A 19,159-nucleotide genomic window follows, 5' to 3' on the forward strand; every position below is an offset into this window, starting at 1 on the left:
TTTCATTATAGAACCTGACAATAGACCCAACAGAGTAACTGAGTTCATGTTTCCATCATTAGAAGTTTTTTCTCTACAAATGCCTTTTAATGTATGCTTCGATTTTTAAATTATTAGGTGTGGAATTTTATCTTTCTTTAGGATGTTGTTTGGTAAATTGGTCACTTCAATGTTTCTATCACTTTTTGGGATTGTGGATTTCATTAGAAAATTGTGAATACTTTACCCACTCCTCCCACCCCCAAATAACTAATGAATATCTTACTGTCCCCCATAGTTTTGAATAAATTTCTGGGGTTCCATAGATATAAGATTGAGAATACCAAGTTGTTTAAACCTCTTTCTTCTTCTCTACATCTTTAATTTCTTTTTGCAAGTTAAAAAACTTCCCATTAATTTTGTTACAAGTTGGAAACTACAGTAATACCTGATATATGTACAAAACCAGATTCCTAGTCATTTCAGTCACCCAAACTGAAAGAAAGCCAAAAAGGTCTTTCTAATACAGAATAAAAGGCAGAAATGAAGCCCACGTATTTTCTATGGTAAGAGAGATAGAGATACAACCTTGAGAAATCTTAGGCAGCAAACTAAATGCAGAAGAACACATTGACAAAGATGAGAAAGTGGAATATAACACGAGAACAAAAGGATAGAAGGGTTTGACTTTAAAATGACAGTGTCTGGGCTTCCCTGGTGGCGCAGTGGTTGAGAGTCCGCCTGCCGATGCAGGGGACACGGGTTCGTGCCCCGGTCTGGGAAGATCCCACACGCCATGGAGCAGCTGGGCCCATGAGCCATGGCCGCTGGACCTGCGCGTCCGGAGCCTGTGCTCTGCAACGGGAGAGGCCACAACAGTGAGAGCCCCGCGTACCGCCAAAAAAAAATCAAATAAATGACAGTATGTTCTCATTTAATGGAAAGACTAAAAACATAATCCCCCTTGGTGGTCCCTACGTACACTCCTTTTGCAGTAATGAGTATATGTCTGCATACTGAAGACTCTTGCTCATCAAGAAAAGACAGGGTGCTATTGATTATAACATGTTTATGGAAGGTGAAATTCATTTCAGAAAGATTTCCATGAACATACAAGAAATGTTCCATAACCATAAAAAAAAATGGATAATGTTAGATTATTAGGACATTTTGCTGATATTAAAAGCTCCAAGATATTGTTCTTTTCTACTAGATTATTTAAGATGCTTGATTCAGTATTTCTGCCTGTTTTGCTTAAGTGATTTTTTGTGAATATGAAGGTTTACAATGCTATTTTTGTCTGTTCACCATTGCGGTAAAATCTTCCTTGCTCTAATAAAAAGGACTAATTTTTGCAAAGGTAACTGTCATTGTTGAGATGTGTTTTTTAGCAGCTACGTCTCTGGTGACCCAAGGAACACATTTGCAAGATGACTGACAGGGTTAGTGATGCTCCTTGTGGTCAGAAGTAGAGTGACACTTAGAATGTAAATGAGACACAGATCTCCATTAAAAAAAATAATAATCTCGTAAAGTGTCAGGCACTTTTTTTTTTTTTTACCTCTGTGCGTGTGGGATACTAAGGGAGTACTATCGATTCTCTTCTGGCTTCACAAAGAAAGTCACAAATATTTATACTTTTCAGAAAACCAAGATGTAAATTTAAGCAATATTACCAGGGCAATATGTTACAGAGTGTGACAATAGAATAAAGTATGATAACTGGAATCAAAGACTTTGAGGAGGTTCAAAATTATTTTCACAAAATATAGCAATGCTCTCTAAAATCTGGGTATTTTACAGAATTCCTTTGTTAGAAATTAGATTTGCAAGAGCAATTTTTTCATGACTTATTTATTTTATAACAGGAAGTTTATACCTTTTGATCCCCTTCACCCATTTCACCCACCCCCCTCCCTTGCCTCTGGCAACCACCAGTCTGTTCTCTTTATCTGTGGGGTTGGTGGTTTTTTTAAGATTCCACATATAAATGAGATCATACAGTCATATGGTATTTGTCTTTCTCTGTCTGACTTCTTTTACTTAGCATATTGCCCTCAAGGTCCATTCATGTTTTAAATGGCAAGATTTCCTTCGTTTTAAAATGGCTGAATAATATTTCTGTATGTGTGTGTGTGTGTGTGTGTGTGTGTGTGTGTGTGTGTGTGTATGTAAAATATCTTCTTTATCCATTTATCTGTCAATGGACACTTAGGTTATTTCCATATCTTAGCTATTGTTAATAATGCTGCAATGAACATGTGGGGGGGTACATGTATCTTTTCTGAGCTAGTGTTTTTATTTTCTTTGGATAAATCCTCAGAAGTGGAATTCCTGGATCATATGAGAGTTCTATTTTTAATTTTTAAAAGAATCTCCATACTGTTTTCCAGAGTGTACAAGAGCAATTTTATGATGCTGGAGAGATTTACTGTTCTGCTAACACAGGGGAAACAGGAGATACATCAGTACAAAGACTTCTACATGAATGTTAATAGTAGCTTTAGTTGCATTAGCCAAACCCAAATATCCTTCAGTAGTTGAATAGAAAACAAACTGTGGTATATCCATACAATGGAGTACTACTCTGCAGAAAAAAGGAAAAGCCATTGATGATGCAGCAACATGGATGAATCAAATGATTTCAAATTATTATATTGAGTGAACAAAGGCAAGAATGAGTTCATACTGTATAGTTCAATTTATATTAAATTCCAGAAAATACAAACTAAACTCCAGTGAAAGATCAGTGACTGCCTGGGTGAGGGAAGAGAAAAGGGAGGGAGGAATTACAAAGAAGAACTAGAAAACTTTTGGAGGTGATGATTTCTTTACTATGTTGATTAAGGCGATGACTTCAAAGGAGTATACATATATCAAAACTTACAGATTGGACACTTTATGTGTGTACAGTTTATTGTATGTTAACTACATGTCAATTAAGATTGTTAAAAAGAAAAATCAGTACAAATCACTCCCTTGCATACATCCTCTCCTCCCTTGTTCATTCTCTCCTGAGGCACCACCTTGGCAAACCACAACATATGCTAGGTGTGGTTGGCAAAAAATAAACAACACTGACTAATAACACTTTAAAAGAACTTGTTAGGCATAGACTACAAAAACAGTCTTTTCAAAAATTATATCTATGTATAATTTTAGAAAAACGTTTGGATGATTAGAAACCAAAAAAATTAAGCAGTGGCTGTTTCCTAGTAGATTACACGTGATTTTTATTTTCTTTACATTTTGCTGTATGAGTGAATTTTTTTTTTTTTTTTTTTTTTTTTTGCAGTACGTGGGCTTCTCACTGTTGTGGCCTCTGCCGTTGCGGAGCACAGGCTCTGGACGCGCAGGCCCAGTGGCCGTGGCTCACGGGCCCAACTGCTCCGTGGCATGTGGGATCTTCCCGGACCAGGGCACGAACCCGTGTCCCCTGCATTGGCAGGCGGACTCTAAACCACTGCGCCACCAGGGAAGCCCCTGTATGAGTGAATTTTTTACAAGGAGTAGTGATTTCTTTTAGAATTATTAAAGCTAAAAATATCTACTTTCATTTTTAAATATTAGACGGTCTTCTCTACAGGATGTGTTTGCTAAGGCCATGCACTGGGCTGTGTGAACAAGAGGGCGCAGAGGCTGCTTTGGAGCACCGAGGGCACCCGTGTGTGTTTCAGCTGGTCTGACCTCTTTCCCCACCATTTTCCCTCCTACCTGTAGCTAGAAGACGAAATTACAACATTACGACAAGTTTTATCAGCGAAAGAAAGGCATCTGGTTGAGATAAAACAAAAACTCGGCATGAACTTGATGAATGAATTAAAACAGAACTTCAGCAGAAGCTGGCATGACGTGCAGACTACTACTGCGTAAGTATATGTTTTTCTTTAAAAAAAATTCACTCAGCCTGCTGTCTTGCCTCTTCAGTTTTTTTTCCCATGAGGCTGATTTCGTACTGGTGGCTAGGGAAAAATATTTCCTCCAGAAGTAAAATAAGGAAATATGAATAATCATTAATATGTTGCATGATGCAGACTCTATAAAGTAGCTTCATGAAATAAAACTTTGTTCATCAACACTCTGTTTTCACTTAGACTACTTTTATGGAGTTGTACAGTTTAAAGTTCTTTCTCTTCATTATATATATATATATATATATATTTTTAACATTTGTTAAATATATACTTTTTCCTTATGTTTTTTCATAAAATTCTACATCCTCAGAATACTTGGCATTCACTGCATATTTTGAGTTACTATCAAAAATGGTTGACAGCTTTAAAAACTACAGACTTTTTGTCCATTTACATGAAAAGAAAAGTTTGTACCTCTCATGTTTGGGGGTGTGCTTTTATCCCCACTACTCTAGGGAATGTTAGAACTGGGTTAAGGCCTCATGAAATAATAGAATATATTGGTTTCTGCCCCTGGTTTCTGGCACAGAGCTCCCAAAACCCTTATAATTTCCTACACCAGGAGCATCTTTTGTTCTAACATTTGCATTTTGACCCTGGTTCCTGACACAGAGTTCCTAGATCCCTTGGAATTTCCTGGGTGATAGCAGTATCCTTGGTTCTAAAGAGGTGACTTTTGGTGGACTCCTGGATGAGGGCTGGTCACCAGAAAGACCAAGCCATTATTAGAAGCTTGGAACTGTCAGTCCCACAGCCCCGTTCTCTAGAGAGGGAAAAGGAGCTGGAAGTGATCTATCATGCCTACATGATGAAGCTTCCATAGAAATCTCAAAAATATGGGGTTTGGAGAGCTTTAGGGTTGCTGAACACATGGAGGTGCCGGGAGGGTGGCGTGCCAGGAGAGAGAATGGAAGCTCAGTACCCATCCCCACATGCCTCTTCCATCTGGTTGTACATCTGTATCTTTTATCATATCATTTTTACAATAAATCGGTAACCCAGTAAGAAACCTGTTTTCCTGAGTTCTGTGAGGCACTCTAGCAAATTAATTGAACTCAAGGAGGAGGTTGTGGGAACCTCTGATTTATAGCCCACTGGTCAGAAGCACTGGTGATAATCTGGACTTGCGATTGGCATCTGGAGTGAGGTGAATGGGGGGCAGTCTTGTGGGGCTGTGAGCCCTTAACCTGTGGGATCTGACTCGATCTCCAGGTAGATAGTGTCAGAATTGAGTTAAATTGTAGGACACCCAGCTGGTGTCACAGAATTGCTTGGTGTGTGGAAACCCCCCCCACAGCTGATGTCAGAAGTATTGTGAGTCTGATAGTAATGTGAGAGTAAAGGAGAAACACAGGAGAAGCAAGTTTTTCTTACTTAGACCAACAGAAATGTTTTTCAGCTTTGCCATTATCTTCCTGTCTGATGTTAGGCAAGGTACAGAATAGGTTTGGGTATTCTACAATCATGCTTTCATGGCGTTACTTTTTAAATTATGTGAAATATTTAACTATCGTGGTACTTCTCTAATGATTTAAAATATTTTGCTTGCCAGGGGGTCTTGTGCCAAAGCGAAGAAGGTGCCCGCATCATAATGCAATTGTGTTTCCTTTTGTGTGTTGGGAGCTGGGGGCCGATGGAGAAACCACAGAAGCTTCCTATCCCTTGACCCCAGATTCCACCATCAAGAAATTTTTGTCTTTGTGTTATGCATTTTCTTCCCTAGTATTCCTCCTTGGAAGGTAAAGATATTACATTGCTAGTATCTAAGTGGGAAACAATTCTTCTCTTTGCTGGTACTTTTCTCCCAGGTGTAGAGGGGCCTGGTAGTAAGAAAAGGTACCCATGATAGAGAGCAATTATTTCAGTTTGGCTGGGGGCCAACTTTGCCTGCTGGTTACTGAGAACTAAGATCTAAGACCTTAGTGAAGATACCCTTTGCATGAGGAGTTAGATCTAAGAGGAGCCTGACGTCTCCACACTGTGGTTCCCTTAGTGTCCATGTAAAGGGGAATGTTCTCTCCAGCTCTAAGAGCCTAGCAATTCTATCTGCATCTGTGCATGTGCACCCCGTGGGCTCATCCAGAAAGGGTCAGGACACAGTCCAGAGTAGGGCAGGATGGAGCCAGGGAGCCCATCAGTGTCTCTCCAGAGGTTAACCAACCTTCCCCAACCTGATGATTATGGAAGAAGATAAGAAACTACACACTGATGTTTATCAATTTAAAAAATATATATCGGGCTTCCCCGGTGGCGCAGTGGTTGAGAGTCCGCCTGCCGATGCAGGGGACACGGGTTCGTGCCCCCGTCCGGGAAGATCCCACATGCCGCGGAGCGGCTGGGCCCGTGAGCCATGGCCGCTGGGCCTGCGCGTCCGGAGCCTGTGCTCTGCAACGGGAGAGACCACAGCAGTGAGAGGCCCACGTACCGCAAAAGAAAAAAAAAAAAAAAAAATATATATATATATATATATATATATATATCTCGCCAACACCATATGAACAATCTCTTGAAAATTCAGGATAGCTGGATTTTAGGCACTAAATTAAATGAGCTTATCTGTCAGTAGTTTTGCTTTTTGTCTTTGCACTTTGGTGGCCTATACCAATTAATGGCCCTGATAGGGTGAGGCCGAGCCATCTCTAATTCCCTGGGTCTGGTGGCCTCTGTATTTAATCCAGGTCTGGGCTTTCTTGTCACTTGATCTGAACTTCCTTCTGGGGTGTCAGAACCAGGCAGGATCTTTCTGCTTGGGCTCCCTGACCACACTGCAAGGGTAAGAGAACCCAATGGAGGGAGGGCAATTCTGGCTCTTCTGTTGCTGAGAGGAGGGAGGGAGCAGCGAATATCTGAGCAGAGGATGTGGCCAGTTTGTTCTGGGTCTGCCAGAGCAGGCGGCGGGGGGAGTGAGGGGAATGGGTCATGGTTTCCTGAGACATGGAATTAGAGCAGGCAAGTTCAAGGAAGGCTTGTAGCCTCTTTGCACACTGGAGAATATATAGTTTCTTGTTTTCCCACGTTTGAAAAAACCAATTGGTTTTATAGTCAGGCAGTACACTTAGTATCAAGCTTTTTGTTGAATGAGTAGAACAGAGTTATTCCCTGGGGTTATCGAGTTTAAAGTCGTGGTCAGGAAAACAGTTTTGTTTTTGTTTATTTTACAAGTTTTTACAAGTAACCGGTTAAAAGCTAAGTGTGACAGGGTTGTAACGGCAAATCCAGGGTATTGTAGGGGATGTAAAGCAGGGGATGGAACCTTGCCTGGGGTCTCAGGGAAGCTCTTTTGAGTAAGATGTTTAAGCAGAACTCTGGAGGATGATCTGGAGTTTAATCCGGCCACGGGGGGCAGGAGGGACGTCCTGGGGGACGCACAGGCACAGCCTGGTTGAGGCTGGCAGAGAAGGCTCCTTCTCCTAAGGAAAATCGATCCAATTACTTAGGCTTGTTGAGGTGGTGGGGAGAAGGGGCCGGGGCTTGTGGCAACTGTTTATAACAGAGTTATTCTTTATCCACAGGCAATAGAAAGCTGTTAGGGGGGTCCTGACAGTTTGTTTACCCAACAAGTGTTAGTGAGTGTCTGCTATTAGGCATTATTACCCAGGGGCTAATCTAAGCCCTCAGGATACAGGATTCAACAAGATGGACAAAGTTCCTAATCTCTATGAATGTTGAAAGGGAAAAGGGCATGAAACAAGCAGCAAACAAATGAGGATCTGTCAGGACGCTATGATGAAGACAGCATAGGTTGAGGTACTAGAGAGTGACTTGCCGGAGAGGGTGGAAGCTGCTTTGATGGGTCCCTGACAGGGAAATCCTGTCCTGGGAGGTTTCTTTGAGCTGAGACCTGAATGACAGAAAGATATGACCTTGTGAGGATCTGGGGAAGAGCTTTTAGGCTGAGGAAAAAATTGCCACAAGGACACTGAGGCAAGACCTAGCTTTACAGGTTTCAGGAAGCAGAAGAAAGGGCTGTGTCTGGATTGTAGTGAAAGGAGCTTGAGGTCAGAGCCTCTGGGCCCTCCCAGGCCAAGGGGAGGAGTGAGGATTTTATTCCAAGAGCTTTGGATGCCGTTGGAGAATTTGCAGCAGGAAGTGACTTGTTCTAATTCACCTTTTAAAAAGAACGTTCTGGTTGGTTTGTGTAATATTGATTGTGAAGAGGCAGGAATGGAAACCAGAAAATCATTTATAAGACTGTTGCAATGGCCCAGGTTGTCGTGATGGAGAGTCATGAGCAGAGAGGGGACAGGATCTGGAGGTCGACCCAATGGGACTTCCCAGTGGTGTGGATGTGGGGGGTTGAGGGAAATAGAGGGATCAAATGTGACATTAGGTCTCTGACTTGGGCTACTGGGTGAATACTGAGACTGGTTACAGCAGTGGGGATTTAGCATTGTGGTTAAGCTGGTGGGCTGCGGACTCCAACCAATTGCCTGGTTTGAAATCTAGGTCCCCTGCCTCCATGAAATGAGATCGTATTAGTACCTATCATAGGTAGTGAGGATTCAATGAGTGCAGAACAGTGTCTGATACTTTGTAGGCCTGTTTGCTCTTCTAGGAAACAGGTCTGGTGAGGACACCCAAGAATTCTGCTTTGGCTGTGTGCAGTCTGAGATGTCCAGTAGATAAACAAGTTTATATATTGACAGGGCAACTCGGAGGAAAAGTCAGGGATGGAAATGGACATTTGAGAGTCATCTACATATTGATGCATTGAAAGCTGCAGACCTAGATGAGATTTCCTCAGAGATTAGTTAATAAATACAGATGATCATGGACTCACTAACCTTTAGGAATGATGTGAACTTTCCTTTGTAAAGAAGAATAAATCTCTTTCTTAAGAGGGAGGCATGAGTCTATCAGCAACATAATTTCAGGAGAGCATCTTGCTCCCACCATTTTTTCTTGGCTGCTGAGGGAAAGGGAAAAGTCTTAATCATATGGTGGGGGGAGGGGGGCAGACAGAAAAGCAGAATCTATTTTTCCCTTGAATATTTAAATCCCTGCTATTAGTGTCCATGATACCCATTCTAGAACAATATCTGTACCTCATACAATGAAATTTTGATGTGGGGGAATGATGAACTGGGGTAAGGTTAGATTGGATAAAATTAGATTTCAAAGCACCAAAAAGAATTTCAGCTGTCAGAGTATTGCAGGTATCCCAGAGGCAATACTTTGCATACTGATTAAGCGATCATGACCTATTTAGTTTGATTTATAATGAAAAGAAAATCTGTGATATGTTAATGAAAGATCTTGGCATATTTTAGTCTGTGGTAGGATTCAAATTGGAATAGGACCAGATGAGTAGGAATAACTACACCGCAGACGAAAATTATCTCCTTAATAGAAAGATAACCATACAGTAGTAGGTCGAGAGGCCATCTGTGTCCCTGGGTTTGTCGTTGCTGTTGTTTTTGTCATAGTTTTTTATTTGCCTTGATTTTGGAGAATCTAAGAACACTCACAAAAAATTCCCCCCACCCTCATCCTTTGAAGCTTTTTAATGTTTTTAGGCTTCAAGGAAGCATGGGGGAGGTGGGCGGCTTTGGGGTGAAGAGGTGGGGAGACCACTGGAGGAGAAATTGAATCTCTTCTGGAAATAGAAGGAAAAGGAATTTGTAAGCTTGATGTCGTGGTGGGCTGTTAAAACTGATATGCTGCATTTTAGTGAGTGTTCAGCCTTTGCTAACCTGTGAAATTGCCCACCAATAAACACTGAGTTGTATCATAGAACAAATGGCAGGTCTACAAAGAGGAGAAGGTTGTGGAATGGAATTTAAACCATTCCATCTTTTCAGAAAACTTAATAACTTCATCCTATATACAGAGGAGTAAAACTCTAACATTCAGCATTAAAAAAAAAAAAGCACAGTGCTTGAAAATTGAAGCTCAATTTATGATTTATTTACTCTTTGCTTTGTGCTTCTAAGACTTACAGCTTATTATGGTCAGTAAAGATTATTATCTCTTTTTATGAGGAGCCTGTTGTGGCACCATTGGGTTCAGAAGTGCCAGTGAAGATTAAAGACCTAATTTTAAAAGACCACGTAGCGCATCTCTCACATGTTCGTTCATTCTTCTTACCTTTCGGCTTTCATCTTATCACACAAGGCAGGAAGTAGGTTCTGCTTTTCTAGATTCAAGTGGTAAATCTATGTTTTGATAGTGTGTTTAGGGAAGCTTTGGAAGAAAAGAAGCCTAGTTTTTGTGTCTTTGGTGAAATGCTGCATATGCAACTGTTCAAGTAATGCTCTCTTTTAAATTCCATAATAGAAAACAGATTTGGGCTATAAGATATCTTCTTGTAAGAAGACTATTGAATTAAAATTTTTTTCTTCGATCCGTATGTAGAAAAATGCTTTAAGTCAGAACATGTTAGAAGATGACACGCTTTCTCCTTTTGATTATTAACACTGACTTTCAAATCTGTAAGACATGAAGAGGAATCTGCGTGGAAAGTCAACAGAATGCCTTTTATTTGGCTTGCAGAGAACCTTACCCCACACTACTGAAGAGCCCCTTGTTGGTGTGCTGGCCAAACAGCTCACCTGTTCTAGCAGTTAAATGCTACCCATTCCTTAAAGATGTGCGCGCGCGTGCACGCGCGCACACACACACACACACACACACACACACACACACACACACGAATGCAATGGAATATTATTCAGCCATGAGAAAGAAAGAAATCCTGCTGTTTGCGACAACATGGATGGACCTTGAGGGCATTATGCTAAGTGAAGTAAGTCAGAGAAGGACAGATACTGCATGGTATTACTTATATGTGGAATCTAAAAAAAAGTCAAACTCTTGGAAACAGGGTTCAAGGATGGTTGCAGAGGTGGGCATATGGGTGAAATAGGGAGAGGTTGGTAAGAATACATACTTTCAGTTATAAGATGAATAAGGTCTGAGGATCTAATGTATAATATCATGACTACAGTTGGTAACACTGTATTGTATAATTGAAATTGCTAAGAGAGTAGAACTTAAATGTTCTCATCTACACACATACATACACACACACACACACACACACATGTATGTGAGGTGATGGATATGTTAATTTACTAGATGGAAAAGAGTCCTTTCACAGTGTATATGTATATCAAATCCAATATCTCACAATTTTGTTTCGTCAGTTATACCTCAGTAAAGCTGGGAAGGGGGAAGCTATCCATTCCAGCCAAACTGAATCTATGAAAAGTAAAGCCTATTTTTCTGTTGACTTTCATTGGAAAAGAGGAAGATTACTTGTACTCCAAACAAGCAAACAAAATGCATCTTCAATAGGTTAACGCATACAAAGTGCTTAGTAAATGTGAGCTGCCATTTGCTTATCACAGTTAAACTTTTGCCAAAGAAAGGTTCAACACTGGACCATATTCGAGCCTTGTTGGGAAGTGCAGGTTCCTCCAAAGCTACTGTTAGCTGGATTGCTTTAGAGCACGCAAGGCAGAATTGCCCTCACTCACCTTAAGGTCGCTGTGGCTCTTCTGCAGAGTTAGAAACTTCGCACTGCCAAGTCCTGACTCTGCACCTGTAGCTGAAGCTGGGGCATCCCAGCCTCCAGAATCCAGAGGAGACTCACGTGACTCTTGCTGTAGTTGATTCAGGCACTGGGGATACAGTGATGATGAAAAAGACGTGGTTCTGCCCTCAGGAAGTTCAGGCGAGTCCCAGAGAGAGGTTTAAAAACCGTGATTGCAGCACATTGGGAGGATGTTTGCAAAGAGCTGTGCAGAGGGGATTATGGGAACCCTGAGGAGAGGCACCCAACACAGACTTCTGGAAGCAAATACTCCCAATTTTCTTGCCTCCCAGTGCACAATTGACAGCAACCTGAGGATATCTTTTTTTTTTTCAATAAATTTATTTATTTATTTATGGCTGCGTTGGGTCTCCGTCGTTGCGCGCAGGCTTTCTATAGTTGTGGCGAGTGGGGTCTACTCTTCGTTGCGGTGCACGGGCTTCTCATTGCAGTGACTTCTCTTGCTGCGGAGCACGGGCTCTAGGAGCACGGGCTTCAGTAGTTGTGGCACACAGGCTCAGTAGTTGTGGCTTGCAGGCTCTAGGGCGCAGGCCCAGTAGTTGTGGCACATGTGCTTAGTTGCTCTGTGGCATGTGGGATCTTCCCAGACCAGGGCTCGAGCCCGTGTCCCCTGCATTGTCAGGCGGATTCTTAACCACTGTGCCACCAGGGAAGTCCCTGAGGATATCTTAACACTTGATTTTTATTTAAGGAAAATGTGTTAGTTGTCCGCTCTATCAATTATGGAACTCAGCAATGGTATAATTTATCTTTAGCTTAAAATAAGAGATGCTAGTAATGTAAAATGCTAAATACCACTTCCATTTAAATTATAAGATTGTCAAGTCAATCAGAATATTAGTATTTAAATTGTTTTTCATTATTTGAATACTGTTGAACATAATTTTATGTGATAGAGTTGAAAAAACAGTTTTCAGCATTAGTAGTACAAACTATGTACAGAATTTCATGGCACAATAAAGGGAGTAAAATGCAAATACACCGACTTCCTTGGGGGTTATCTGTGGCCTGACCGAAGAGCATTGTTTCAAGACACAGGCTCCTAGCCTCTGGATGAGGATGTATATTACTTATTCAGTTTTAAGATCAAGCCCAATTGGGATGCACCATAAGGTACAGGGTCTGTGCAGTGCACAGCTCCAGAGGGACCCTTCACTTAGGCTGTAATGTGTGTGGTACTCCTTGGAGCTTTTAAATGCTCTGAGCCTGCTGACCTATTTCTCATGGATTCCCTAGTTATTTTGTTCGTGGAGCTCACTTCCCCATGTATAACCCTCTCTCACTGCCTAACCCCTAGAAATCTCTTGTCCTCAATTATTGGTCTCTAAGTAATGTATATAAGGACTACTAATTGTTTTCAAGAAATGTAGTGGTTAGCCTAGGGGAAGAGGCCTAAAAGTGTGGGTAGAAAATGTGCATCTTAAAATTTCTCAAAATATAGTATTATTATTTCTCTCCACAAACACTGGAGTTGATCTAATTCACCCTTGTCATCTCCTAGGCAACAAGACACTCTGGTGGAAGGCAGGCACACTGCCTACTCTAACCCTACCTCTGTCATTAAAGAGTCACTCAGCTCTTCTGGGCCTCACTTTCATCATCTGTAGTCTTAAGGGATCGGGCTCTAGTGCCTTTCAGATTTAACATTTTATAATTCCCAGAAATAGAGTTAACAGTCCCTAAAATCTTTAACACTCCATTGAGCTATCCATACGTTTGAATTTTAACTTTGAAATTTCACATAGATATAGAGATGCATTTTTCATGGTGAGGACTTAAATGCCCCTAATACCTCACTAAAGTAGTCAGATGCCTGTAAACACCTGTCTCACATTTTGATACAGAAGCGTTTTTAAAACATAATGTGCTAACACTTATTGCTTACTATATGTAGAGTCACCCCTAGGTATCTGCGGGGGTTTTGTCCCAGGACCCATGAAGATACCAAAATCCATGGATGCTCGAGTCCCTTATATAAAATGGTGTAGTATTTGCATGACCTATATGCATCCTCCCATACACATGAAATCATCTCTAGATTACTTATACTACCTAATGCAGTGTAAATAGTTGTAAATACAGTGTAAATGCTATGGAAATAGTTACCCACTGATGGCAAATTCAAGTTTTGCTTTTTAGAACTTCCTGGAATTTTTTTCCTGAACGTTTTCCATGTGTGGTTGGTTGAATGCGCAGATGCAGAACCCACAGACGCGGCGGGCTAACTGTACTTCTCCCTGACCAGCTATTTTTAAATGAAGCCATTAAATTTAGAATGTCTCACACACACACACACAAAGTGTTCAAAAGTCACTTCTTACCTCAAAATTCAAAGCATTCTCAAATATATAAAAGTTAAACTACGTGGAAAGTTTACAAGTAAATTAAATAATTGCTTTAATTGCAAGAAATTACTGAAAGAAATGCAGGACCAACACAAGAAGGAATTCTCTAACTGGTACCCAGTCCCAACCTCATGCAAAGACCACAGTGTGACAGAGTACTTTTTTACTTTTCCCTTGAGTCACCTTTCAGGCCTTACAGATGCAGTACTGAGTGGATACCCGATTGACTGTCTTCCCTTGGCCTTCCTTGATTCCCTCTTCTGTGCCCATTTTCCCCCAGAACCCAACTCTGTTCCTCTGACACTCACTTGGCCAAGACCCCAGGTGAGTGATGATGGTGAATTGAACTAAGGCAGAGACGAGTAGAGGTGGTGAGACAGTAGACAGATTCGAGATCTATTTGGAGGGCTGAACTAGCAGGGTCTCTTGATGGGTTGGCTATGGAGTGTGAAAGGAATAGAAGGGAAGAGAAGATACAAAGTCTCCTCTTTGGGTTATTTAATGGATTATTTCCTCACCAATATGCCTGAGAAACTTTTGCATAAGGAAACATTTTCCTTGCTAATTAGAACTGAGCCTAATTCTAAATTCCAGTCCATAGTGCAAGACCATGTTTCATCTGTGTATAATATAGTGTCTTCCTCACTTCCATCATGTATGGATTTCATGTTTTACAGCCCATTTTCCATAGATCTGATTTTTGGGGGTTTTTTGGGCCATGCTGTGCAGCTTGTGGGATCTTAGTTCCCCAACCAGGGATCGAACCCGCGCCCTCGGCAGTGAAAGCACAGAATCGTAGCCACTGGACCGCCAGGGAGTTCCCTCTACAGATCTGATTTCATGGCCGGGTTACTACTTTGTGAAAACTTTGTCAGCATCCTAAAAATATAACTGGAATAGCAATTCCACATTTTTCTTTGTTTATTTGTAAATAAATCCTTTTGTTTTTAAGGCTAAAACTACTACCTTTAAATCTTTGTTTTAAAGGCTATCTCTACGCCTAGTTAATCCAAGCATCAGGACACTGCTTTGGGAACCTGTTTAGTAGCATGTTTCTTCTGAAGAATTCTCAGCATGTGCCATTTCAAGATCACATCTCCTGAATTCTTGTAATAATGATTGAGGTTTTTATTTCTGGTCCACATTTAGTGCTATATTAACTGCCTTATCACTAATAAGAAGTTAGAGATTAATATTTTATTTTATGTGTAATCTGCCTGCAATTCCATGATTTCACATGATCAAAAATATTCTCCCGCCATAATTAAAACCTAACATCCTATAGTAAAATGTAAAAATAAAGTTGTAATTTGAATAACTGATATTTTTGTAACTTGGCAGCGAACAAAATTAAGCAAACATTCTAAAAGCTGTTCCTTTCTTTCATTTTCCCACTTCTCATTTGCTGCTTGACCCAGAGCCGTCTGGGGTCCACCTCCCCTAATCACATACCTCTCCCCAGAGACAAATTACCTCCCGTTCACCAAATTCTGCTTTGACCCTTTTTCCTGTCAGTCTTTCCCTATTCCCTAGAAAATGTCTGTTTAGTAAATGAATATTTGGTTTGGTTTTATCATCTAGATAATACTTGATTTTTACACTTCCTGAAGAACAGACATTGTGTAAATAAATAACATACGGTGCTGATAATATCAGACTCATTCCTTCCTGCTAACAAAAAAAGAATAATAGAATACCATGTTAATAAAGTGATTTCAGTCCCAAGGAAGACCAAGGAGCATGTTTTAAAGCATTTGTGTAGAGTCTGATAGTATATTTAGGGCCGGATGATTTGTGGGAAGTGGAAGGGTGGGAGGGATAACGGAAGTTCCTACACAATGAATGTCACAGGACATAGTCTTCTTAGATGTACCATATGCATGCAAGTGTTCTAGGCTAAGCAAGGAGCTTTGGGGGAACTTACCTGGGAGCAACATATATGGGAAGAAGATGGTATGTGCATTATAAGAATTAGTTTATAGTGGGAAGCAGCCACATAGCAGCCGCATAGCACAGGGAGATCAGCTCGGTGCTTTGTGACCACCGAGAGGGGTGGGATAGGGAGGGTGGGAAGGAGACACAAGAGGGAGGAGATATGGGGATATATGTATATGTAGAGCTGATTCTCTTTGTTATAAAGCAGAAACTAACACACCATTGTAAAGCAATTATACTCCAATAAAGATGTTAAAAAAAAAGAATTCGTTTATTTTTTAAAAGTCAGTTGAACACTTTTTGGTTTGGTTTGTTTCAGTTTTATTGAGATATATTAAATTAAATATAATACATACAACACTGTATAAGTTTAAGCTGTATAGCATAATGACTTGACTTACATATACTGTGAAATGGTGTACAAAACTTTCGGCTGATTTCTTTTTATTCCCTCAGGTTAGGTGCCTTTTGTTTTCTACTTTATTAGTTAACACTTAGAAATTTCCTAGCCCAGTGGATACACCACCACCTTTCCTGTCACCATGCGCAAAACCTTAAACCAATTTATTCGTCTTGTTCCATTTGTCACTTATAACCTCCTGTCAAGTCCGTCCATTCTCTCTCTATAATCCATCACACTGCATTGTTCTTACTGTCATGGCTCCTAGTTCAGAGCTACAGAGGAGCTTCCTCTTTGATCATTGATTCATTCCTCTAATATTTATTAAGCTTCCCCTGTATCCCTCTGCCACGTACTGGGGACACAAAGATGAATGGCTTCCTTGCCCTCAGGGAGTCAGCCTTGTGGGGACATAGGTTTGTAAACAGATCATTGCAGTACTATATTCCTAAAACTGTTTTAAAAAAAGTAACTATATTAAGATTATGCACCCTTCTTATTCCCAGCTCTAAGTATTTGAAAATTAAGTAACTAGTTCTATTTTGCCATTTTATGGTTACTTTTACCCACATAAGCAGTAAAAGCTTAAATTTCCCTTTGAAATATACATTTTCTAATTTGTGTTACCATTGATGGCTAGAGCTTTCATCGTCACTTCATAGAGTTAATACATCTCTTTAAGAATAACTCTCTACTCTCAGAGCAGTTCCACTATTTGTGATTAAAGATCTGCACATTCAGATCTGGACTTATATATGTATATTTTTCCTGAATTCAGATTTAATGGTCTGAGTTTCCCTCTGATGAGCGGCCACCAACCCATCCTCCCCAAACAATGAATAGAAACAATTACTTCTGTGGATCATCTTCCTAAATCTGGCTTGGAAAGGGAATTTTCAAAGTCAGGAGAGAGAAGTATGATGAATGTTTCATGGGAAATCATGATATTATCTTTCTCTGTTTTATTTTTTGTTTTATTTCTAGCTACAAGAAAACACATGAAACTCTGAGTCACGCAGGGCAGAAGGCAACTGCAGCTTTCAGCAACGTTGGGACGGCCATCAGCAAGAAGTTTGGAGACATGAGGTACTGTGGGAAAGAACCACGGGAACGGGGCTAAGCCTTTGGCTTTCTGAGAGAAGGGGAGCATTATATATATATATATATATATCAACTGGTCTTCCTAACACATTCTTTTTTTTTAAGTTGGATTAAAATTTTATGTGACTGATAGTATTGGTGACTGAGATACATTTTTATATTGGGACATTTTCTGCCTGAAGGTCAGGTTAGTGGGCCTGGTCCCAGAGATGCCCTTTCCACTAGGACCCGACCTAGTAGAAATAGAAGATAGAGGGGGGTGCCTTTAATCACCAGTAATAAGGAGAGATTTCAAAAGAATGCAGCACACACTGAATTTTAATCACTGTAATTTAAACAATAAGTTAAAATATGCCTTCAGTGGAATATTCTCTGATAAACTATTCTTGGTTACATTTTTGTATGTATCCAACTAGTACATGTATTTTTTCTGTGCTAAATGCATAGATATTTATTCTTTTATTCTAAAAAGGTACCATATAGTGTATGCTCCTGGTAGTATTCTTTCTTTACTTTAGCAATATATTGTGAATATGTTAATAAATGTTTATTGCATCTTCATTTTTTAAAAAATTATTTATTTATTTTTGTCTGCATCGGGTCTTTGTTACTGCACACAGGCCTTCTCTAGTTGCGGAGAGCAAGGGCCACTTCTCGTTGCGGTGTGCAGGCTTCTCATTGCGGTGGCCTCTCCCACTGCAGAGCACGGGCTCGAGGCTCAAAGGCTCAGTAGTTGTGGCTCATGGGCCCAGTTGCTCCACGGCACATGGGATCCTCCCGGAGCAGGGATCGAACCCATGTCTCCTGCATTGGCAGGTGGACTCCAAACCAGTGCACCACCAGGGAAGTCCTTACATCTTCATTTTTAATGGCTGTATTATCTTCCAGTGCATAGCTGTAGCAAAATTTTTAAACCAGTCCCTTTGCTCATTTTGGTTATTTTCAGTATTTGTTATATAAAATTAGGGTGAATATCAAGATTTTGAACCGAGAACCAAATGACCTCACTATAGGCACCAGGAAAACAATGTAGTATTGACCATTTTTATTTTTCATATTATGTACTAGGAAGTTATCTTACATAGAGTTGTTACTCTCATTTTTTTTGCTTGTTTAAATACCTATCATAGTTTATTTTGAATTTGGCTGATATGCTTAGGAGATTTTTCTGTATAAATCAATGTCACTTTTCTCTCTAGAAATCAAATTCACTTTTTAAAAACTTCTCAAGTACATTTTATAGTTCTTCTTTTTTAAAAATATGTGTGTATTATTTTACTGGATTCTTAAACTATTGCTTTCTTTGTTACCCTGCAGCTTTGATACCTAGAGGCAAATATTTATATCTTTGTGTTTAAGTTATTTTTTGACGTCAAAAATTACTGGATTGTGCCCAAAATTCATGCATCATCTTAACAACTTGGCATTCATGAGGCTAGAGTTAAGTAAGTACATGTGCATGAATCTGAGTACATTGCTTTATCTTCATTTTTGCTAATAAAGCAATAACAAAAAGCAGTTAAAATTCTTCAGAGGCAGTGTGTGATGAACGGTAAATACTCTGGATTATGAATTAACCCTAACTTTATTATATAAAAATTTGCAGTCATTTCAGTGGCATTAAAACATTTATCTAAACTACTTAAATAACTCCTTAAAACAGGAAAGACCTTATCACCAGTTATATCCAAGAAAATATATTTTGTCATGTTTATAAAGTTTGTTCTCCACATACTTAGTTGAAACCTTTCACTTGAACACTGGGATTCAGTGGCATAATACTGCCGACTATAATAGTGTTTCTCTAACGGTAGCAGACCTCAGGGACACCTCTGAAGCTTGACAAATGCATATTCCCAGATTCCACCTCTCTCTCCAAGGTTGCACCTCAGTAGGTCTTGGGTGGCGTCTAGGAATCTGTGGCTGTTCT

At 40.1% G+C, this 19,159-nt stretch overlaps 1 protein-coding gene across 3 annotated transcripts in view; it reads left to right on the forward strand.

The window, feature by feature from the left end:
• The window catches only part of TPD52L1 (TPD52 like 1), a 97,885-nt gene that overhangs the window by 67,054 nt on the left and 11,672 nt on the right, over positions 1-19,159 (forward strand). For all 3 annotated transcript variants that reach the window (XM_029224270.1, XM_029224271.1, XM_029224273.1), the window contains exons 3-4: positions 3,700-3,848; positions 17,113-17,214. In XM_029224270.1, the coding sequence (XP_029080103.1) occupies positions 3,700-3,848; positions 17,113-17,214 (251 nt within the window). The remainder of the gene's footprint in view (positions 1-3,699; positions 3,849-17,112; positions 17,215-19,159) is intronic.

Source organism: Monodon monoceros, unplaced genomic scaffold (genome assembly GCF_005190385.1).
Source record: "Monodon monoceros isolate NGI ecotype Baffin Bay Population unplaced genomic scaffold, NGI_Narwhal_1 Super_Scaffold_15, whole genome shotgun sequence".
In the NCBI taxonomy this organism is placed as follows: Eukaryota; Metazoa; Chordata; class Mammalia; order Artiodactyla; family Monodontidae; genus Monodon; species Monodon monoceros.